General features: G+C 32.8%; 1 protein-coding gene and 1 pseudogene across 1 annotated transcript; one reads left to right on the top strand and one right to left on the bottom strand.

Annotated features, from left to right (window-relative positions):
• Nucleotides 1–15: 15 nt before the first annotated feature.
• Nucleotides 16–5,837, bottom strand: LOC128162135 (dentin sialophosphoprotein-like). The gene is made up of 4 exons (XM_052825329.1): nt 5,825–5,837; nt 1,478–2,282; nt 1,017–1,157; nt 16–273 (listed from the first exon to the last, which is right to left on the bottom strand). The coding sequence occupies exons 1-4, from the start codon at nt 5,835–5,837 to the stop codon at nt 171–173; spliced, it is 1,062 nt and encodes a 353-aa protein (XP_052681289.1). The 3' UTR covers nt 16–170.
• Nucleotides 5,838–11,531: 5,694 nt separating this feature from the next.
• Nucleotides 11,532–25,242, top strand: LOC128162134 (uncharacterized; annotated as a pseudogene).
• Nucleotides 25,243–25,741: the final 499 nt, after the last annotated feature.

Raw genomic sequence — 25,741 nt, 5'->3', positions numbered from 1 at the left:
ACAAGAACTTCATTTTTGTGCATTGTTTCCAAGTGTCTAGCCAGTTTTGGGTACAATTTTCCACAAAATTTGCATGCATGTTTTTTGTCCCATTTCTGCTTTCCTTTCTCTGTGTTGGTTTTCTGTACAGTGATAGTTTCCAAAGGGATAGATATTGGCACAACAATACTTCACTCAGAATCATTACTGTCACTGACATAATCGGGAGGATTGGATGAATCTTTCAAATGTAGCAAGGAATGAACTGCATTGTCATCTGTATCACTAGAACCCCTATCAAAAGGAATTGTATTAATTCAATCTGACAAATAGCATAACTCATGTTTCTATAAAGTTCACTACTGATGTACTTAAATTTAGCAAATTCATAAAAATATAAGAAATACTAGACATGATCTCATTGCGAGCAACAAATAGGTTTTCTGTTTGATTATGAATTAATGACAGGGTTCAACTAATATGTTGACATTATTTCATTTCTAAAATTTAATAAATCCACCTTAATTGGGCAAAATCATAACAAATACAATAATTTTATTAAAATCCAAAAATCGTAAGAAGGGCTTAACTAAAAGCCCGAATGATTTTATGCATTACTTAACAAAAACTGGAAATTAAAAGGCTTAATATAAAACAAATCATTTTACTAGATACAAATTAACAATTCTTCTGAATCAGATTTGGTACGAGTTACTATATTAATTTTCTCAGACTAATTTTTGGCCCAACACTGCAGAATTAAGATTTCCAAAAAAGGTCATTTTTAAGAGGCAATATCTCTGCAATGTGTTGGAATCACTTCCAGTGACATTCAGAAGTGACGGACAACCTGCCCATAATCAAATTTGGTAAGTTTAAAACATATTTTGATGAAGAAAAAAAATCCAAATTTTTAATTTGAAATTTTTTTAAAACAGTTTTTCAAAAATGCCATTTTAGCAGACCAGAAGTGACGGATGATCAGGGTATTAGCTGAAAATAAGGAATCTACAGTATATTCTTGTTTTTGTACATACCTAGTTTCAAAAGGGATAGATATTGGAACATCAATACTTTTCTCAGAATCATTACTGTCACTGACATAATCGGAAGGATGGGATGAATCTTTTAAATGTAGCAAGGAACAAACTGCATTGTCATCTGTATCACTAGAACCCCTATAAAAAGGAATTGCATTAATTCCATCTGACAAATAGCAAAACTCTGTTTCTAAAAAGTAAAGTACTGGTGTACTTTAACCAATAAATTTATAAATATAAATAATATTGAATTTGCTATAGGTATGTTAATTTTTATAGTGATTACTAAACAACAAATTAAGACTGATGAACCCAATTCTGTATAAAATTCAAATCATTAATTATACTCTTATTTTTATACAATCCTTTATAGACTTTACAGAACCTATTCTTGTAAATAATGATCAGGTAGAAAAAAAAGAATCTGCAAAATTCCATTTTTTGAAGTGTCTACTTACTGATCAGTATCTTCTGAAGGTAAATAATCAGAATCATTGGAATCCGAAAAAGAAAACTCATCATCATCACCAACAAAATCATGGTGTATAAAGCTGTCAAGTTTCTCTGGAAAATCTGTGGCATTCCCAGGTACACGGCTGTCAAGTTCCTCTGAAGGATCAGTGGCATTCCCAGGTACACGGCTGTCAAGTTTCTCTGGAGAATCCTTGGCATTCCCGGGTACACAGCTGTCAGGTTTCTCTGGAGAATCCGTGGCATTCCAAGGTACACTGCTGTCAGGTTTCTCTGGAAAATCCTTTGCATTCCCAGGTACACAGCTGTCAAGTTTCTCTGGAGAATCTGTGGCATTCACAGGTACATTGCTGTTAAGTTTCTCTGGAGAATATGTGGCATTCCCGGGTACACTGCTGTCAGGTTTCTCTGAAGAATCCCTAGTACTCCCAGGTACACTGCTGTCAACTTTTTCTGGAGAGTCTTTGGCATTCCCAGGTACACTGCTGTCAACTTTTTCTGGAGAATCTTTGGCATTCCCAGGAACACTGCTGTCAGGTTTCTCTGGAGAATCTGTGGCATTCTCAGGTACACTGCTGTCAAGTTTCTCTGGAGAATATGTGGCATTCTCAGGTACACTGCTGTCAAGTTTCTCTGGAGAATATGTGGCATTCCCGGGTACACTGCTGTCAGGTTTCTCTGAAGAATCTGTAGCACTCCCAGGTACACAGCTGTCAGGTTTTTCTAGAGAATCTGTGGCATTCCTAGGTACACTGCTGTTAAGTTTTTCTGGTGATTCCGTAGCATTCTGAACTAAAAAAAAGAATATATGTATGTCACTTTTGGACAAAAATAAAATTAACTAAGGTTGTCTAACCAATCACGATAAACAGTTTTATAAAAAAGAATGCAACATAATTATAAGATGAGGGCTTTATTTATTTAACTGGCATGGTAAGAAAAAATCAAATTTAATAGCTAATTATGTAAATTAATAAAGAGGACTTATCTAAAATCGACAGGGGTCTTTTTAAGTATCCGAATATCTAAAATCGACAGGGGTCTTTTTGAGTATCCGATTGCAAAGTTGTATAGTGAAAGTTTATTTTGAAGCTGACAAAATATATTTTATTAATATTTCTATTTAAATTTTCACTTAACCAATTGGTCAATGAAGTTCCTAGTTTCACTTGCTTCTAATAAGATTTTACGTGCCCCAAGCAATCGAATAGTTGTGAATATACCGGTAAATCCCTGAAGTCTTTATTCTTCATTACTTCCATTTTTTTCAACGTTACACAATTTATTGTAAATGGACATGTATGTATGACTTCTAATAGCAGCTGTATGCTTGCAATACAACAAAGTGGACAACTGAATCTTTTTTACATGTCTTAATGGTAACTGATTAAACTGACAAAACTTAAAATGAACTGGCGGGATTTATATCAAGGGTGATAATTGGTAACTAGTTAATTACCTGGTACATAACACAGCTTAATCAAGTGCAAGTCCCCATAGCTGTACTATTCTGTGCCTTCATTGATTTTAAACAAGCTTTTGATACAGTTTGGCGAGATGGGCTATGGACGAAAGTTCTTAAAAGTGGGATAGATGGAAAATGTTTGAGATTTATTATTAACATGTACAAGGGTATTAAATCAAAGGTAAAAATTGGTCAACATTTATCAGATTTTTTTATGTGTAACATAGGTGTAAGACAAGGAGAAAATTTGTCACCATTTTTATTTTCTCTTTTTATTAACGATTTGGAAGATTATTTATTAAGAAACCAGATAGAGGGTTTTACTTGTCCTTCTCTTCAAATACAGGATGATTTATTTGCTATGTTGAAACTCTGTCTACTTTTTTATGCCGATGACACTGTCTTAATATCTGAATCTGCGCCTGATTTACAAAAGGCTTTAGATGTGTTTGCAAATTATTGTGATATATGGAAACTTAATGTCAATATAGCCAAAACAAAAATCCTCATTTTTTCAAAAGGTGCAATGTCAAAGCGTAAATTTTTGTATGAAGGAGTAACTATTGAAAACGTAAAATCATTCTGCTATTTAGGTATTGTTTTATCAAGAAGTGGAAAATTTAATAATGCTAAAAAACATTTAGTAGAACAAGCGTCAAAGGCATTGTATGGTGTTTTACGTAAAATACGTTATTTTAGCCTACCTATTAATTGTCAGTTAGACCTATTTGACAAGGTCATTAACCCAATTTTACTTTACTCGTGCGAAGTGTGGGGTTACGAAAATTTAGATATTATTGAAAAGGTACATTTAAAATTTTTGAAATTTATTCTTAATCTTAAATCTAGTACTCCAAATTGTATGGTGTATGGAGAAACTGGAAGGTATCCATTGTCACTCTTTGTTAAAATTAAAATGATAATGTACTGGGCAAAAGTTTTGACAGCCCACGATTGTAAACTCACTAATGTAATCTATTGTTATTTTTATAGATGTTACAAAAATGGATCTTTTATACATCCATGGATAAAATGTATACATGATATACTCAACTCGTGCGGGTTGTCATATATATGGGAAAATCAAACAATATGTAGTTATAACTGGCTTAAGTCAACAGTTAAAGAAATATTACAAAATCAATTTGTACAAGATTGGAGAAGTATTGTAGATAACTCACCAAAATGTATTAATTATAGAATTTTTAAAACAAATCTCAATTTAGAAAAGTACTTGTTGATTTTACCTACAGATCTACGGATCACGTTTACAAAATTACGAACATGTAATCATCGATTCCCCATTGAAACAGGTAGATGGCATAATATTGAAAAACATTTAAGAAAATGTACAATGTGTGATTCTAATAGTATTGGGGATGAATTTCATTGTATTTTAGAATGTACATATTTTGTAAACGACAGAAAAATGTTTTTACCCAAGAGATATTATGAAAACCCAAATATTATAAAACTTAACGAGCTCATGAATACTTTTAATGTAGAAAAACTAAAAAACTTGTCAATATTTATTAAGAAAATTTTCAAAGTCTGTTCTTCCAGAAACCAACTTTAACAACCTATTGTATTGTGATTTTAACTTTTTTTTTTTGTCATTATTACTTTTACTGTACATATGATCCTTGACTGTATTCGTGTACATTTGTATATACTGATTTTGAACCTCAAATACCAGTGAACTGGTCTTGAGCGAATAAAGAATTGAATTGTACCGTGTGTATCAGGTCCTCAGTTTAGTGTATACTATATTTATGTGTAAGTCCCCAAAGTTGTACTGTGTGTATTAGGTCCTCAGTTAAGTGTATATTATATTTATGTGTAAGTCCCAAAGTTGTACCGTGTGTATTAGGTCCTCAGTTTAGTGTATACTATATTTATGTGTAAGTCCCCAAAGTTGTACCATGTGTATTAGGTCCTCAGTTTAGTGTATACTATATTTATGTGCCAATCCTCAAGTTTTACCGTGTGTATTAAGTCCTCAGTTTAGTGTATTCTATATTCATTGTGCAAGTCCCCAAAGTTGTAATGTTACTCAACATGATGGAAACAATTCAAAATTGAGCAATTGGTTAATCAGATGAAATAAATAAACTCATGCAAATATAATCAAAAGAAAAAAAAAACTCTTCACAATGCTTAAAAACTTTAAATTCAGCAGGATTTAGACTGCTACTGCATATATAGCTTTCAAATTGTCATATACAGTCTAGACTGCCATAGCAACTCTCTGTCTTTTATATTATCTTTTAAAAACTATTATTTTCACCATTCATGTCCTAGAAATTACAACTGCTCTATTCCTGAAATATTTAAATTGTTAATGCTAATATGAGTATACAAACCCATTTGTAATCTTTTAATTTCAACTTAACTGCACATGCAGAAAGACATTTGTATCTTTATTATAAAAACATGACTGGAATCGAAAGTTTATCCATGTTAAGCAGCCATTGCAATGTTTGTATGTACCGAGCTTGATATTTTTTCCCTGAAATACACTGGAGCGGGTCATTTTCAGAGAGGTGGGCGGGGATGAGAGTCTAAAAAGTAATTTTATGTTGCCTAATGGCCATGAATTTTAAAATACAGCTAATAATTAAATCCTAGTTTTAAGATAAAAGATACCGTACATAATATTTTATCTATTTGAAACAATGTACTAAGTTAATAATGATTAATGTTGGATTGTCACATAAGACAGTCTAGATTGTATATAGATTGACTTTACTCCAAAGGACAAGTACTGTGAAATCATTAGAATTTGTGGTGGCTAAATATTTGTAGTATTTGTGTGTAGCACTCCCCCACAAATTTACACTCTTGACGAAAACACATTTTGAAAGAGTACCTGGGTAAGTCATCATACTTAAACTGAAAACCAATGCATCTATGAAATTTCATCCCCACAAATGAGCAATAACCCATAGTTCATGAAAATTGGCCCTCACAAATTCAAATAATACCACAGTAGTCTAATGATAACGAGTTACAACCTGTAACAAAACAAATAACAGAATATAATGCACAAAAAATGAAAAACGTTTTAAGGATGTGTATTACATGCACCTCTTTTGGACATCTACAGAAAAAAAATATATGTTGTCATTGGACAGCAAAAAAAGAAGGCCACATGCTATATCTGGTAGTTTTTGCCTGACTTTATGACGTCAGGCATATCAAAGGTTTAAAAGTTGCCTTCGCAGAAACAGTGTAGACACTAAGAGCAAGAAATATCAAGATTTTAAAAAAAAAAAGATTGACAGACAGACTAACAGGGGTAACAACAATAACATTCTTTACAAAGTGTGGGTATAATTATGATTACTTAAAGTGTAAAATACATACAAATTTAAACATCAACATGTGAAAATCTTTCATCGACTATTAAATCACAAAAACTTCCACAATCAACATATGCAATGGAGTAATTACCTTTCCTCTCCAAGGATAGATGTTGCCTGGGCCATAGTCATATACCAGTTCTGTATTAGAGGATAATGGCCTTAGAGAGAAAAAACAAATGACTGGCTTTTCATCAATCTCCATCACTTTTGGTCTACAATTTGGATGGATATGATCATCATTTAACAGACGTCCAAATGATCCATCTTCTTTTAAAGCATCAACCCTTGATGAAAATAAAATAAGCAACATAAATTTGAACCTTGCATAACTGGTATTGTCACAGTGAAAGATATGAAGACAAAATATCTAAAATTGCAAATCACTTCATAAGTTCTACATATATATGTGTATGTAATAAAATATAAAAACAAGGCTTTATATACGTAAAAGGGTATACTGAAACATTTTTAGAGCTAGATAATCACAGTTCACTAGGGCTGTGTATTGGTAAAGATTTTCTGATACATTACGATACTCGCTAGACTTATTGAAAGCAACGGAGGTTGATGCAAACTATCCATGTAAACACTGAGGAGATCCAAAAAAATACAATAAACCAAGAGGTTTCTCACACAGCCCACAGATTTTTGCTCTCTCTGGATTTATCATACGTTTTCAGAACATCTCAGTGATTATATGGAGAATTTACGTCACTCAAAAGTAACCTTCCTATTGCTTTCGACAAGTTTGGCAAGTATCTAGTACATTTTGGAACGATGTGTTTATTATGCGACAGACAGATGTAGTTAGACGATAGGGATAATTCATTTGATCATTTTCCCACCTAGATCTCATCAGAAATCGTTGGAGATATTAATATAGAACTTGTTTAAAAACATATGTTGAAGTAGTGATGTTCTAATCATTAATTATAATCTAAAATTAGTAGATTATTACCGCATTCTAAGTGCTCGATTATAAAAAGTTTCATTACAATTAATTGGTTGGGTTTTTATTTCCCTCTCAACAAGCGCATATCATATAGCAGAATATTTGAGACCCGAACTATCAATACACCAAAAAGGAGCTGCGGTTTAAAAGTGGCTGATATGTCAGACGTGCGCTATCCCTACCCGTGAAATAAAGCACAATCTCTTGTTTGGACATTTTTTTGTTTCAAGAAATTGAGTGTTGAACCGTCTAGCTACTAAAGAACATCTTTTGAATACAGCATTTTTATGGCAAGAAATATTAAATAAATTGAAATATCAAAGGCCTATTAACAAGTCAGTTAATTGTATCTTGTTTCTTTACATTTTTTTTAACACTTAACTAAGAAATATGACAAATTTTGATTATTATCGATAATAAGTTAGTTGCAGAGAGTCGATTATTGATTATGAAAATCTCACCGATTCCTATCACTAGCTTGAAGTGAGGACCTCCTATAAATCCAAGACGGCGGGTGTCGTCCTTTTACTTTTCTAATTTACATTGAATATACTTTTTAACATGATTGAGACTGGGGTTTTCAGTGAATTTTATCTATTGCAATACACACACATTAGATTACCAATTTTAATCAATTTTTCCTTCAACAAATATCTAAAAACTCATTCTCCAACAACCAAGCCCTTGTATTCTTAACATAAACAATTAAACATGGTGAACATGATGTACAAATTAAGCAGCAAAAATTTCTTACCAATAAGGCTTTCCTTTGAATGTAAATTCAAAAATATATGTGTCATCTACATCTGGTTCTTTCTCTAATAACTCTCCTTCATACGGTAATAGGAATTCATTTTGTCCAAATTCTTTCTTTGTAAATACACCTCTTCCTGAAAATAAATAAAGAACTTCCATTAGGGGTTGAAATTTACAAGATATACTTGCTGTATGCAAATTAAAAAATGAAATTGTGCGCTAAAAGAGACATGTGGTTGCCAACTTTTGCGAGTTACAAAATAATGGTCTAGCTTTTTCGGATTTTGAGGTTTATGATTATCCATTCAGATTTTAATTCAGAAGCTTACACTAAAGAAACTGTAGATGTAGAAACATTAGTTAGGGTGTTTTGAACTATCCCAGAATTAACCCTGTTAAACACAATCAGTTGTTCTCTTTTATCTTTATCCTAAAACAAAGTCTCAATACAAACCCTAAAATCATTGAATTTCACAATTACAAACAAGTTCAAACTATACTCAGAAATACTAAATAGAATTCAAATGTTGGAATATTGACAGACTGTTTCCATGTACAAATTGTTAGGTTAAGAAATTATTTATACCTTCACAAATTAACAGAATCATGATATCACTGCATTTTTCACAGCCCCTTAGGCATCTGACAAACACTGCATTTTAACAGCCCCTTAGGCATCTGACAAACATTTTATTATTTTATGTAGTAAAATGATCAATTTTAAAATTATATACAAGAATGGGTTCCTCAAATTATACAAAAAAAAAGATTTTATTCCTATGCAACCTAGTTCAAAATCACTTTATTGTATCTAATTGTTAATGATATAAACAATTTTTAGGATTGGTCTAATGTGTGGAAAACATTTTTTCCTTAAATTTAAATTATTTTGCAGAATATTTTTGTTGTACTTAATCATTAGGGCCTATATATTTTTACAAAGTTCCCAAGATAATTTCATTGTTTCCTGACTTTTTTCTAAACATTTTTAGGGTTTCTAGACCCTTGAGATCAACATGGGACCTATCAATATGTAAACCATCAAATTGAATTAAAATATTTTATCCTGCAACTACTTCTTGCATTGACCAAATAAAGGTAACCCAATAAACCAAAGCTATATTCGGTAAATGCCCCAATATAGCCTCATGCATTTAACTAACGTTCAAATACACTATGACATCATTTTTCTTGCTTGGTTTACGCCATGGTGTCATGGTTTCAACTGCAGATAGGCAGCAAAATCTGACGAATTAAGCTTATTTGAGATGCAAAATGTGGTATTATGTTACAGGATAAACAAAATACATGATGACGTCTTAAAATATGGGCGATATTTGGGCTCAGTCCAAAAACATGAAGAACGCCTGGCAAGCTTTAATTCTTTCCCTTGCCCAAATACCATAGATTACTAATTAAATGGAGGAATTAATAGCCGCGTAAAATCGCAAGAAGCCCCCTCCGCAGAATTTATAGTCTCGTCATTATTTTCTGAGAGTTGAGAACCATAAAAAATATATATTTATTCGTGCAATTTGATTCAAACCAGTGGGATTGCATGGTCATGATCCATCACTTCTAGTGTTGTCAAATTGGTTGGAAATGATAATTGATTAATCGGTCAATCGGTTGTCTCTTACAAACTGATGATCGGCAAATAATTGAATCCATTACAAATTGTGTTCAATTCATTTAAATGAAACACTAAATAAAAGCTAATAAATAGGATGTATGCTGTATTGTTATCAATGAAAGTGTTACATATCTTTTGAGATTAAAAAAAAACTAGTTTGCAACGGTTTTTATTTCACTAAATATATAATTATTTTATTTATCTCAATAGGAACTCAAAAATATTGTTAACAATGAGATTTTTAAATACAATTGAAGGTCAAAGGTGATCATTGCATGCTTTTAACATTAGATTTGTTATCTCTGTCTAAAGATATCCTTGATTCACATTTTGCTTATTTACTTGATATTTGTTAAAACCTCTGGGTTCAAAACTAATGACATTCATTCAACAGTATGAAAAATTTCCAAGTTTTCTCCTTTGAAACACCCCCACAAGCTTATCAGGTTTCAACACACAGCTAAAAAATATGATGTCTATGGGGATTTTGTACTGCAAAGTGACCCGCATGACAATGTTGAAAATTCTGTGAGGTATTTAAAGTGACTTCCGAATGGATGTTAACATTCCCCTTTTGGCCCTATAATTATCTTGTTTACCATAACTGACCTTCTTTATATTTCATGCAAGAAGTAACTGGGAGGCCATTATACAATTGCCCCAAATTTTTTTGGAAGTTTGAATGCAAAGTCTATGAAAGAAACACAAATTGATGAGTACCCGTAATCTTTACATTGCATTGTTTACAGACACAGTTCAAAGTTGAAAACTATCACTGCTCTAAAAAGCGATTTTGTTTACATGCTGAAAAAAATACACATATATGAAAATTGTATGTCAAAATAACTAAACCAAGCTATTCTGAATAGCTTTATTATCTACATAAGTTTTAGAAGCTATACTGGCGTGCGACCAATTCTCGCCAAGTACCATTTCTCGCCAGTACATTGCGACATCATTTTTCATATACCGGTATTATTTTTTGTTTTGATAAAATGACTTCACAATGTACTTGCGAGAAAAAGTACTCAGCGACAACTGTTCGCACGCCAGTATAGCTAAATCAGGAGATTGTGTTGGAGCTGTATAAGCCATAAGAAATAAGTTTTGTTCCTGTGAATTTTTCTGAGTAACAAATGATATTGTTTCAATTAAATTATCTTGACTATTTTCCCTTTCATCTATTTTAATTGCACCTTTATCACAGGTATGTGTATTTCTATTAAAAACTGTCCAAATGTACTGCATAAATATATTTGGACAAACTATAGATAGATGTGGTATGTTCACAATTTTTAAACGTTTTAAATAAATTTCTAAGGCCTATCCCCCCCCCCCCCCCCTGGAAATTAAAATTTCTTAAATTTACACAGTAAGATGACCAAATGTATGCCTTGGAACCCTCCGCCCCAACCCCAGGGAAAACTAGGCCTAGCATACAACCGAGAAAAAATCCTGGATCGCACTTGAGCGTTATGCACAAAGATATTTCTTTCATGATTTGCAAGGGGATTTTAAAAAGTATACATTGTGCATTTCTCGGAAAGTTCACTATACAACCCGTCTTAATAAGATTTTCATTTCTAATGTTATGCAAATCGTTGGAAGAAAATCACCGAGTGCGAGTACCCCCCCCCCCTTCCACAGCACATCGTATTTCAAGTTTACATCATAAATGCCATCGAAACATGTAATCAACATACCTTTATTCGGAGTTTCTTTAATATAAAAGGCATCCCGGTCAATGATTCTTTGACCATGTTGACCTGGCCTTCCCCGTTCCCTCCGACTTCTTCTCGACATACTTTTCCCCCGCTTCAACAAAATGGCATTTCCGTTTTCTATACACACGCGCATGCGCATTTCGAACATGTGTATCGTCAGAGGTGCGTAAGTGAAGATGGCAACTACAATCCGCACGGTATCTGTGTAATCACATGTCTGATGAAAACCCGAAAATGGGACTAGATACTTTTCGATATTTTTTAGGTTTAGAACATGCTATTTTTTTGATTTAAGCAATAAAAAAATATGGGGACTTAAATCAAGTCCCCAGACTATTTGAGGTCCCCATTTTACGACTTGCGTATCTGAGGCAGGCCCCCAGTTTGGCAGAACCACACACGCACACACACACACACACACACACACACACACACACACACACACACGAGTATAGATATACATATAATGTACGCGATGCTATAAATTTAGTGTCTTTGTCTACCATTTAGCAGCAGGAATCCCTAGTAGATAAAACCTTTTGCAAAGTGTAGTCCATATATTGACTTTATATGACTTTATGATATTTTGTTTCTGTATCACAGACACCATGCTTTAATAACGTCATCGTCTGTATTTACTATAGACATATCACTGACTTGACTATATTGTTACAGCATCACATCTTGGCAGAACACAATCACCAACTGCCTTCACCAAGGGACAAACCAGCAACCTCCACCTGACCAATGGTCAATGGATCCTGTTTAAGAGGAAAATAACAGAGTTTGGCGCGAACTTTGACACCGAAGGAGCGTTTGTGTGTCAGACTCCTGGAATCTACGCCTTCACTTTTTATGCTTTGTCCGAAACAGGGAAAGAGCTATGGCTGGAAATGATGAAAAATGGTCAATTAATTGCTTCCAGTGAGTTGTAGTTAAAATGTTATAGTTTCTTCTTCTTGGATGTGTTATTTATCATTCCTTTTCGTATTGATGTGTTGGTGTTTTTCCTACAGTTTATGCTTACATAGTAAATGATTATGGTGCCGCCGGGAATGCCGCCATTTTACATTTGGATGTCGGTGACAGGGTTTACTTGAAGGCTCGCGACAATCGCGATCAAATTTTATATGGACAAGAACACCAGATCTACACTACTTTGACAGGCGAACTTTTGTATGCGGATAATAGTGCATCAGGCTTGAGTTTTATATTCTCTTTCGCTCATTCTATTTCTCTCTTTTTTTCTCTGTTGGTAGACTTCACAATTGTATATTCTAACATTTGATTTTTAATGTTGATCCTGTCAAACTAATGTACAAGTAGATACAAATAAGAAGATATGGTATTGGTATTTTTTTATATTCCTACCCAAGGATCGTAAAATTAAGGAAAATGGTTTACAATAACTGTAATCTTCATTGAATTTGTATTTAACTTAGAAATTGACGCAGTAAACACACACGAAGCTGTTGGGTTTTCAGCAGTGATGACAGTTAACGCTTCCATCAGCGACGGTTCGACTGTTATTTACAACAACGTTATCACGAACGTTGGCCATCCGTACGATACCACGTCAGGCACCTTCACCGCACCTCTTGAGGGAACCTATGTCTTCCATTTCCACGCTTTGAGCCATGTCAACAAAGTGAGTTATACAATGAAAGTATACCATCAAGGGTATTGGACAGACTGCAGTACCCCCAAAATCAAGCCTATTTTTCAAGTAATTTTTTACCCTACTTGCTCAAAGGGAACTTAGATATTGCTGACTCACTCAATGGGATACTTTAACTGTTTTATTGTACAAAACTTCATCAGAAAAGAAGTCAAATTATCAAAATTTAAAAGTTGTCATATACCAAAAAATTATTAGGAAAAAATCAAAACCGTACGGTTTACAAGTCGGTAACATAGTGTACAAGATACGTGTTGATAATGAATATTTTTATTTCTATTCTGAATATTTCGGATCTATTCCTTACATTTTAAAGAAATCGCCAAGTGTTCGGAATTGTCTGTTTTGCAGCGAATCGGTCTGCTTGGGGTGATTTACAGGGAATTAACAAATTATATTGATTTGGTGTTTTTCAGTGAAAAAAAAGTACAAGAATTGCGTAATACGTTTTACGGCGCTACGGTTGTATCATTATATTAAAAATGTATCATTGCCATACATAATAAAATAGCCTGGTTCACCAAATGGATGCAACATTAAAAATAAAATAAATTTTAAGCTTTTTATTTGGTTTTTAACAGTACTTTTATAACTTAAAGCTCTATTATATAAGCAATACCACGAGTGTTTGATTGATGAATGACTAAATTATACCTATTTATTTAAAACGTCTCTTACGCAATATCGTTGAATGAATGTTACTTCAAAGGTCTTTAACATTAAGTGCTAATGTCGTCTGGCATAACTCCCTTTAGAATTGTGTGTCACGGATGATGGAAATCTAAGGAAATTACCAGAGTCATTTAAAATTTATCAAATGTGAGCATTCATATTAATGCAAATGAGGAATAATCATGTTTCCTTTCTTATGCTTCTTAGTCTAAAGAATAAATCAAAGTAAATACTATCGTTCGTCTGAGAAGATCAGTGATTTCCACAGATTCTGGGTATTTGATACAATGCAAAAATATTTCTTCTTCTTTTAATTTATTTATAAATCAAATGTTCATTGGCATTCAAATTTAACTTTGAGTAATGTATGTATATACAGTTTTAAAAGCGTATAATATTTAAAAAAACCAACCAGTTTTATGGTTCTCATTTTACATAGTTTACTTTATTTTTCACGAGAACGCGAGATAAAATGTGACCATCTAGCCTCCTTTAAGAATAATAAGTAATTACAAAAAGATAATCTTTTAGTTTTATGTTCACGGTTGAACGTTTGAATGTTGCAGGAAGCCTGGCTTGAACTGTTTCACAACGACGAATACGTGGTGGCGTCCTATGGGTACGTTAAAGGTTACTACGCCGACTCCGGCAACTCCGTCGTCCTTCACCTTAAAAAATGGGATACCGTCAAGGTTAAGGCCAGATCAGGTTCTGACGTCAGACTGTATGGGAATTATGACGAGTTTTACACAACGTTTTGCGGGGCTCTTCTGGCTCCTACTATCCATGGAGTCGGAAGTAGTACGTCGGTTTGACCAATTCTTGTTGCATTTCTATAGACTATGTTCATGTTCATGTACCTTATAAAAAAGCTGTACTAATCAGTAAAATTTATACCAAATTGTTATTAATTAGTAAACATATTTAAAATTAAAATTTTATGGTCATTTATAGGTCATAATACACTTCAAGAGGTTGCTTTTTCCGTGGGTCTCACCCATAATGAGAGTTCAGCTATCGGTCCTAACATCATGTTCGACAGAGTTTTCACCAATGTCGGCAGGGGCTTTAATGTCAACACAGGAGTCTTCACAGCTTCCGTGGGCGGGATCTACGCCTTCCATTATCACGCCCTTACTCAGCAGGGGCAAGAAATATGGGCGGAGCTCTATCACAACTTCATCTACGTCAACTCTCTATATGCTCATTCTCCTGGAAACTATGGTTCTGGAGGAAATTCGGCCGTCCTGGAACTGATTGCCGGGGATACTGTGTATTTAGACATCAACCATCACAATTCGTTTCTGTTTGGTGACAAATGACATTTACAGCACATTTACAGGTTATTTGTTTGCGCCTAATATTGTAAGCAGTCCTACTGTGGAAGGAAGTTTGATTGGATAAAATTGGAAGAAGGCCATTAATGAAGACCATGTTTTTCGTTCCCACGCTGTTATGACAAAACCTAAATTCTGAAGAAGCTGATGATTGACTTCGTATAAGAAATAATTAAAAAAAAAAAATTCAAGGACGAGCAATCTCATGAATAAGTTGGTTTTTTTATTGCGAAATTGGTATGACCGGTCAGGAGATGACGCTCACTCCTCCATGACACCTGGTCCTACCTCTAATTTGTTTATGAGGTCCGTATTGCTCCTGTTTAGTTTTTAGCAATTTGTTTCCATTGTTATTCCAACAAATTATAGAAAAACTACATAGATGTTGTCTATAAGAACCTCAGACATTATTCAAAGTACTTCTGTGCACAATCCAAATGTTTTTTAACAAAATAGTTTTGCAAATGACAAGGTACATGTAAGTGAGGAAAGGTAAGTTTGATCTGACTATAAATCTGTGATAAACAATTACTACAACATAACATTTCTAATAAGGTAAAATTAGATGGTATAACACGTTTACTTTGAAGAGTTCCATTTGTGTCTACCATCGGGTCTGAATGAATTTATGTGGTGTCCGTCCAACGGGATTATAGTCAACTACTACTATCCGTTTTGGGAGTTGATTTTAATCAACTCTCCTATGCACTTACTCGGACAAAGCGAAAGTGAAACAGTGTTTGGACCTAAGCACAAATCAATACCGCTGACAACACTTAGTTCATGAAAATAATCGATAAATTCGATGCTAAGTATTCTAACGCATTGTTTTTCAAGAAAACTTATTTATTAATACCATAATAATAATAAGATTTTAAATTGTACAAACAGTTTAGATATTTTTTAAAGCCGAATGTACTGCTACGCTAGAGGTCAATGTAGTCTCGTTCAACCAGATGCTTGGCTGTCTCCGTTAATATCCGACAAAACAGAGTCTCTCTTGCTTGTCGGAGATAAACGGAGACAGCCGAGCGTTGGGTTGAAGAAGACAAGAGTTCAATCTTGCCTGGATCCATACAATTTCTCAGAAATATTTCGATTACTGATACTACTTGCCATGCAAAATCACATATTGTTGATTTTAAATAAATGATAATCGATAAAATCAACTCCCGTCAGTACTTCAAGTACTTTGATTATAGTTGGGGACCAACTTGTAGGTAATCGCATATGCTTGTCAAACAGATTTTACGGCTTAAGTATGAAACTCACCGGGAAATACATTAGAATGGCAGACAAACAAACATAGTACTGATATCATGCCTCTGACGTTCAAAGGTGGTCTTATATATTCAGACAAAGCATTATAAACATAAACTCCATTTTCAAAGTAGCAGTCGTGTCCTCACATCCAATATCATCGTCAAACTTATATGTACATGCGGTGTAATAATCCATTTCACTTCCTCTATCAGTTTCATTACAGTTCTCTCTTTAAACAGTAAAATGTGTATCCGCTCCATTTACAAATCTATTGTGAACTGGAAGCTTAAGTCTTGACGGTTAAAATCTTCAAATTTATTGACTGAGAAATATTTAGTCGGTGATCGTCGTGACCGAGGGATAGTCGAGTACTCGGGTACTAATTCCCTTCCCTCTATATATAACAACACCAAGCTAATTATGCTCAACAAAACAGCCAAACCAATAACAAACATACAAGGTAGAAAACCTGCGGAAAAAATATATCTATATGAGATCTTCATCCACAAAAATAATCGCCGTTTTTTTTCAATATCTAAGTGTTTTACAATTCTAGAATTGACGTCTATCATATTTTAACCAAACAGTACTGTAGCGATAATTTACCAAATTAGCATGATCGTTTTCAGTACGTACTGTGTGCGCTTCTTTGAGATATATCACGTGTATGTTTGGAACGTATCTGATAGGTATTAAACAGATTACAGGGCAATAGTTGCTCAGGCGGTAAGTAAGGATATTTAAAAAAAAAAAAAAAAAGAAGCAAACTTGTAATATTCTTGAGTAATGCTCAACACAGTGTAAAAACAATGTGACACTATAACATTGACTTTGCTCTTTATGGCCATTGGGTTGAAATAACACTTACTGCTTTTATTTTTAATATTCGCTACAAGTTGATTGTAACTTGAATTTTCTTCTCGAAACGTTTCTTAAAAAGAGCATCAACTCATTTTGTTTTTACCTTTCTTTGTATAGGATATTTATTCTAAAATTACATCATTTTTTTTTAATAATTCATAATTGTATGAAAGCATTTTTATGACAACCTTTGGATCGAATTGTTTGATACTGTTTGTCAAATTAGCATGAGGTAAAAGTTGATCAGAAAAATGTATTGTTGAATAGCAAGTAGGTTTATCATACATGTTCAACGGATTCATACTTGGGTTTTTGTTGCTCTTTATTGAAATCTATGAGTAGAATCTATGAGGAAAATATTTGGCCTTTAAAGGAAAAAAAAAACAAACGAAATTCATTAGACATACAATATAACAGCAATTTCTAATACATTTGATGCATAAGCAATTCTTTGGATATTAACTGGTGGTTTTTAAAGGCATTATTAAACAGTCTTAAATTAACAAAATTGGAGACTGGTTGGCTTTCAAAACTTGTTTACTTAAAATTTAAATTTGTGTGGGTTGAGATTATTGCAAGGTGTTCAAAGTAAAATGATTTAATGATTGGTATTTGAATTTGAATTAAAATAAAGAATACTGCAAGTCGGCACAAAGTTAAAAAAATATGGTCATGAATCGAAATTACTTGATGTCTGAGGTTATGCCGTCAGGCATATCTAAGGTTTGAAAGTTGCATTCTCCGAAACAGTGCAGATAACGGGAGCAAGCACCGTCATGATATTTCACAAAAAAGATTAATCGGTCCATGTTTCAATTTATGAAAATGTTATATGGGATATGATAACAACAGCGAGCGAAAGTTTGCAAGTAAATAGTATCCACAATCCACGACCGTTAATTATTAATCCAGAAGCTCACAAAGAAAACATGGTTTGTTGTCACACTGACAGTTTTTCTGCTGCCAAATACTTACAATGGAGTTTGTAGTCAGGACAAATTCGGAAAGTTCATTCACATTCCATATATATAGCAACAACGCACTGTTGCGTTTTCCAAAAAATAAGAAGAGAGAAACTGGTGGTTTTTAAAGGCATTATTAAACTTGCACTCATTATTTGCAAAATCTATTGGATATACGGTACTTCATTCTTTTGGATTAATAATTAACGGTCGTATATCCAATATTTTTTGCAAAAAATGAGTGCAAGTCAAACAGCTGATATATATCATAAATTATTAACAATATAATTCAAAGCTTTGATATATTAGTATGTACAATTGATCTGGAAATTGAAACTCTTTATCTTAAATACTGAATGAGGGGTTGTATGCATAAAAGAGATACCCTACGAGCGACATTTTGCAAACTATGACAAAGTTTAACAATGTATTTTTGGATAGACAATTAAATATCAAAATCTTAATTTATATGCAAATATCTGATACATATTAAATAAACATGCAAAACAATAGCATTGTATCCTGAAAACTGTAAGAGAAGTTACCCTTTGGGCAGCGGTCCCTTTCCCCCATTATTTTCACTATAACAGCATTGTAGCAATATACAAATGCATATATCTGGTGTGTACAAACATTTCTCATACCTAATTTTATTTGTACTTGCAATTTTGTTATTTTATATGTCGTTGTTTTTGGTTTGCCTCTGCACAAGATATTGTACTTGATGTAGATATGTTGACAAATACCATCGCAAACATTGTCTGACATAGATAATATGAATAGATACATCTTATTACTGAACCCAAACTGCTGATCTCACAGTTCTGTCTTGTCTTTTCTTTCTCTGGATATCATAAATGTTTACCAACAAAAGCATATGGTACATTACCGCCAGTTTTTTGTTGCCAAATTTTCACATTATCAACGTTAAAACATTTAAATCTACCCTCTCTAACCACGAAAACATAAATTAAAAAATCAGTTTTTTAGTTGTTTGTAATTAAAACAGAGACTACGTCAACATATATGATCATGGAGTTATCAAACCAAAACTTATGATAACAGAGTGTATACAAAACACGGCAGTTGAAATTCATGCAAATATCGTTATTTATACTTTACAGAGATGAGATGTTTGATAATTTATGATAATAATTCTTTAATTTGTTTATCAGTGCATGTTTGTTTTCTTACCTTTAGATGCAGGTGATAAAGGCAACACAACAAATTTAAATCGCATGACTAAAATTGATTTGAAGATATTTAATCATGTAAATAATTTAATTAATTTGAGTAGGCAATGCCTTGTCCTTAAAGCTATATTGTATATCCTTTAAAGGACTTTACACAATGTAAATCAAAAACTGACTATGTTCAAAAGTATAAATTTATAAATAACTTACATGTACCAATACATAATGCCGGTGACACAAACAAAGATAGATGTTGCTGAAAAGAATTCAAGAAACAACGTATGTTAAGAATGAAAAAATACAGATTGAAAAACGAAGTTGACGAACCGGGAGAAAAACATGAAAGTCAGATAACAAGGAATAATGATAAGTAATATTTATCGTTTACAGATTTAATAAAGTTAAAAATAAATAAGATAATACATAATAAAACCTCTAAAGGTAAATGATGCTTTTAGGGTTGAGCAAGTCTATGAAATGTATTTTCTTAGATTTTTTATAACAAACTCTCTCCCTCTCTCTCTCTCTCTCTCTCTCTCTCTCTCTCTCTCTCTCAAAATATCACGATGTTGACAATATTGCAATATATGTGCAGATTTTCTGCGCTCGCTTTATCGGTCGCCCCGCAAAACATAACTGTGGAATTATTAACATTTCTCTTTGCTTAGATATGAAAAATTAAATAAAACAAAAACATCCGGTGTCTATAAATCAGAATTATCGATGGGTTATGAATACATATTTATCTTCGGAAAAATCAATCCCCCAGAAGTCTCATAACTAAATATAAAACACGTTTTTATTGATGGTACATGAGGAAAAATTATATAATTAGTATGTAACCAACATTCTGTACTTTAAAAAAGAATGCAAAGGAAAGTTAACGAAGAGGAGGCATATATATTTGCACAAACTTGTTTTGTAAAATTCTGTCTACAAATCATGATTAATATTCATAAGATGGTCGTATTTAAGATCTAAGGCTTGGTAAGCAGCAATTTGAGAGACGAAGACATGAACCTGCTAGTAGTAATATATCTTCTCATTCCTCTTGCTTTGTGTCAAGACAAATTAGGTAAGTTGGAATTATATACTTAGTTATTTCACTCAGAAAACTATTACTTAAACATCAACGCATTTCAAACTATTGTTATTTCAAAACAGATTTGTTAACAATCATCCGAAATGTTGTTAAATAGTCAACGTTGAAAAAACATAGAGTATGACATGGATTCATAAAATTGTAAACGATTGTTATCATCTGTTTTCAACAAGATTTATGCTATGCTAATCTGGTATGGTATTTCATTTGCCTCGAACCCTAGTAAAAACATCTTTAGCATGATTGTCGTGAACGTAATTAGAATGTCTTTTATTAGTGTGATTTTTGATTTTTTTGATTTTCATGAATTTTGAAACAACATGATGTCAATTTGCTCTCTCGATTTATATTTATCCTATACATGTATTTATTATCAACATTGCGGGTTTTCTTACATCATAGTTCAGTATATTTGAACTGGAGCATTTATCCTAGATGATTTTACAGAATTCTTATTTCCCCTAATTTTATAAATATGTAGGAATACATTTAATAGAACCTTGTCACAGAATTAGACTTAGTCATGGTGTCAATATAATTCAATGATACGCATACAAAAAAGCCTCAAATTTATACAACATTTTTAAATTTCATAAACACTTGCAAACACAATCATATCAGATTTTTAAGTAAACTCTTTTAAAAATTCATACATTCTACAAGGCAGTCTCTCTCTTTCTCTCTCATATATTAATATATTATATTAATAAATGTACCTGCAATATTAGTGAAATCAAATTATTTATAAATTAATGTCTGAGAGTTGAGGCCTTGTTAGATTGGAAAAACATATAAAAAAAATGTAAAAAAAGATATGAAACTTAATATAGTCGGAGCAAAAATGTTAAAAAAAATCTCCCAACACATGTCTAGGCACACATTGTAAAATCTCATCATCAGGTGAAGATCCTTCACAAAATTGAAAAAAAAAATAAGTAGGACAATAAATGATACTTAACCAGATATTATAACTTATGAATGAAATCGTATTACAACCTGGGTGATGATTAAGAGTGGTTTGAAAATATTCATCCACATTCAATTGTGTTATTTATTTTATCGTATATTTGAAGTTCATAGCATATATAATAAATGTTATTTAATATCATAAGTTCATATTATACACTTCCTTATAAATAAAATTTAGTTGTTGTATCGCATACTTGTTGTGTATCAATGCCCATTATGACATTTTAATTGGAACTATACCTTTTCAATTTAAATAACTGAATATAGAACTTAAGTTTTATTTTTATTCTTGTAAACTTACACATATAGACAAGAAAGTTAAGCTTTAAAGGAATATACACATTCAATTGTTAGTACAAACACCTAATAAATCATAAACATCAAATTTAACATCATTCAATGAATCTTTTAGTACCTATCATTGAATTCAGTGCATTGCATCTTTGTAAGCTATTTAAATCAAACTCCACAGATTTATGATGTTAAAAATTTTGCTATATTTGAAGTACACGAATATTTCATTATATGATAAGTTATAATAATAATAATGCTGTTGAAATTTTAAATAAAATTATGAGATGCAGTTGAAAGTTATTTACATTTTTAGCTTCATCATTTAGGATTAATCACTATCAAGGAGGTGCATGTATATATCAATATCATTGTTAATAATTATTCTTTTTTCACAAAATCATTGAAAAACAAATGGTAATCTATTATTATTTTATTTAGACAATCTGGCCTACAAAAAACTAACATGGCAAACGTCCCAGATATATTCCTCAGAAAAGGCAGTGGATGGATTGTACACAGAACGATCGCCGGCTGGAAACCAGTGCGCCATATCTAAACCTTCCCCAACTAACGTCACGTGGTTGGTTGACCTCGGGGGCGTCAGAAGCATATCCGAGGCTCGAATATATTACCGACTCAACGTCGACTCTTCGAGTAAGTTTAATGTTACAATCACTGTATCATATCGAGTAGGTACAATGTTAGAACTGCTGTATTATATCAAGTAAATACAATGTTAGAACCACTGTATTATATCGAGGGCATTCACACTGTTAGAAACACTGTATGTTATCCAAGAAATAAATACCAACGTATATACAGACTTGATTACTTTCTGGTCGAAAAGTTTTCAACATATTGTGGAAGTAATAAAGACTTGCGATTTCTTACATCTTCTTGCAAAAAGTGCGAGAAATTATTCACGATTTATAAATGACTTTTTACAACTTATTTTAATTAATAGAGAGGTTAACAGCAACGACACACCTTAAGTATAAGGTTTTAACTGTTTCGGTCATAAATATGTAAGTATCCAAAGTGATACGGGACTCAAATGTCTGATGGCCAGATGTTCAAACGTCCGCGCTAAAATTTGATGGCGTGGCAAGCCAAATTTAGAATGTTCACAACGAGGTTCACTAGTGAATCTCTACAATACGGCGTTCATTTATTGTTCATTCTACGTTGACAGCAACTATGCTTTCAAGTTGCAGCAGTTCAGACAAAGACTTTGCTAAAGTGGGTGTTAAGATGACGGACATGACAGATATTGATGCGTATTTAAGTGACGGACATAAATTGGTGCGTGGTAAGGTGACGAACAGATCTTCGTGAGACAATCGAAATGTAATGCAACTATCGGAATTCGGTGCAAACATTTAACTTTGAGTCTAATTTAAATCTTCATATCGGAAGGACCCCCCACATTTGTGAAGTTTTCGCGAACGCATATGTACATTTTACAAATATTATCAGTAATATTTTTATTGCTCTTTCACCAAAAGACCAAACCCTGTTTGAAAGCAGATTCAGAAATTTTTCTCTGTTTCTGTCAAACACAACCATCAGAGAAGACGGGTTTATGTGTTTTCACGAAAACGGAGAAGTAAACGGTTCTAACCTTACACTGACAGTACGTTGTGAAGGAACTGGACAATTTGTGATCTTTTACAACAGTAGGGAAAGTAAATCTCCAGGAGACGGGTTTTCAGAGGAAGCTTATATTGAGCTTTGCGAGGTTCAAGTGATCGGTAATTATTTGCTGTTTTCTTGTAAAATTTTATTTAAAAAAGTTTACAGGAAAAAAAATTCAATGAAATAATATTAAAAAAGTAATAGTTTGATATAATTTAATGACTAAATTTCAATTCATTTCCTTTGAACAGGTTGCCCCCTCGGTTTCTGGGGTCATGGCTGTTCCAAACAATGTCCTAAAAACTGTCTTGAACACTGTAGATATTCCACAGGTGAATGCATTGGAATCTGTTCACAAGGTTTCACCGGAAAATCATGTGAAAATTATGAACGAGGTAAATATTTATTTTTCCGTTGATGGCTACCTTCCGTAAGATGTAATTTCTCCCTGGTACAAAGGTGACATGTAAGAAAAAAAATCGGTTAAATGTAACCGCATTCTATTTATGTTGACAGTAAATATGGCTCTACATCGCCCAACCTTTCAGTTGAATACAGTTTCTGAAAGACACCCAAGTTCCAGACTTGTTGACGGTAAACAGAGTGAACTACATATTAACAACAACCAGTGCTCCTCAACATGTAATTACCAGTGTTATGCCATGTGGAGAGTGGATTTACAGAACACCCGACGGATTGAACGTATTGTTGTTTACTCGAGAACGGATAACGTGGAATGGGGTAAGGGAAGAATACATTTAAATTTTAAAATCGGCGAATCAGTTAAATTGTCCTTACAAAATGTACTAAAGTAAGAAGGAAAGAAACTTGATGTGTCAATTCGAAAACACATATTAAGATTTAAAACAACGAGTAAAGACTAATAAAAAAAGGATATATATTTGCTTAGGGATTTTACAAATCGGCAAGTCTATTTCAAACAAATCGCTAAATAATGAGGAGACCAATTAGGTATTGTACCAAACTAGGCATATGTGTATTTTTATATTTATATAAGATAAATATAGAAATACACAAAATTATGCATACTTTGCCAAAATTATTTTCCTCGTTTCATTTACTATTTCATGTTTTGTTCTATTATACTTAAAAAAGCAACAACTTACCAGCAAGTTGTTAAGAATAGCATTATTATTTTCACTATCTTTATTTGCTTTGACTAAAATTAATATTGTTAATGTTCATTTACAAGTCTGTATGTTCTCTTTTTTTTTGTACATATGCATCGAAAATCCGAGATTAACATTTACATTTTTTACCTGATACACAAGAACGTCATATCTATACAAAACAAACATATACTTTGCTTCTGGAATTGTTTTTGTATTTCTTAAATAATACACAGGTTAAGCTTTTATAATTTGTATCTTTCTGTGTGAGCATCCTGACACATATAATTGAATTAACTCCTGCACAATTACTGTAGTACTGCTCTTTTGCAGGCAAAAATAACATAACTTGGTGAAATATGACATAATGTCAATTGTTTCATTCACTTCATTCAGTTATCTACTACCTAAATATCGGTGACATTTATCAAGAGAGCAGTTCCATGGTTATCGTGAATGGGTCTATACATACTAATGACGTAACTTTTGTAGGCGAAAATAACGAATTTGCTCGAAAATTACTCGGATTTTCTATCATCGTGTCCAACACAACCGATCTCAGAGATGGCGTTGTTTGTTATGATAATACGGATTACAACATCAGTACAACTCCGTCGGTGGTGGATATATTCTGTTCCGTCGTTGGACGGTATGTTATATATTACAATGAACGACTACCAGGAGTCACATACCCGGAACTCTACAGTCAGTACGCCTTTGCCGATCTCTGTGAAGTGGAGGTTTACGGTAAAAAAAAATAGCAAACCATTGCTAGAAATTTTAGTTTTATTAAAATTGGTTGTATTCTGTAAAATAAAATTAAATACTGTAAATCATATTTGTACGTTGGTTCAATGTTCGTGTGAAGCCAAAATATTCCCAGTTCGTGGTGACGTAATTTTGTTGGTTGCAAGTTCTATTTCGTAAATAAATAAATACTTTCGGTGGGATGTTTATTCGTTTGCAAGCCACGAACATTGGTCCCCCACAAACGATGAAGATTAAAACGTACATTAAACTATGGTAAAAATGGCATTTTTTAATATTGTAAGTCATTACTTTTTAAAAATAAAAAAATCAGAATAAATACGCGTAGGTAGAAATTGTTGCTCAAAATATCGTATTGTTTAAGGATCAGTGCTTAAAGTTCTCCTTTTCTGTAAGGAGTAGGTTGAGTACTGGGCCTATTTCTATTTGATATTTCAGGCTGTCCCGTTCCTGGGTATGGACATGAAGACTCTGCTTGCACAATTCCTTGTT

Source organism: Crassostrea angulata, chromosome 9 (assembly GCF_025612915.1).
Source record: "Crassostrea angulata isolate pt1a10 chromosome 9, ASM2561291v2, whole genome shotgun sequence".
Lineage (NCBI taxonomy): Eukaryota > Metazoa > Mollusca > Bivalvia > Ostreida > Ostreidae > Magallana > Magallana angulata.
This window is presented reverse-complemented; position numbering and strand designations above follow the sequence as displayed.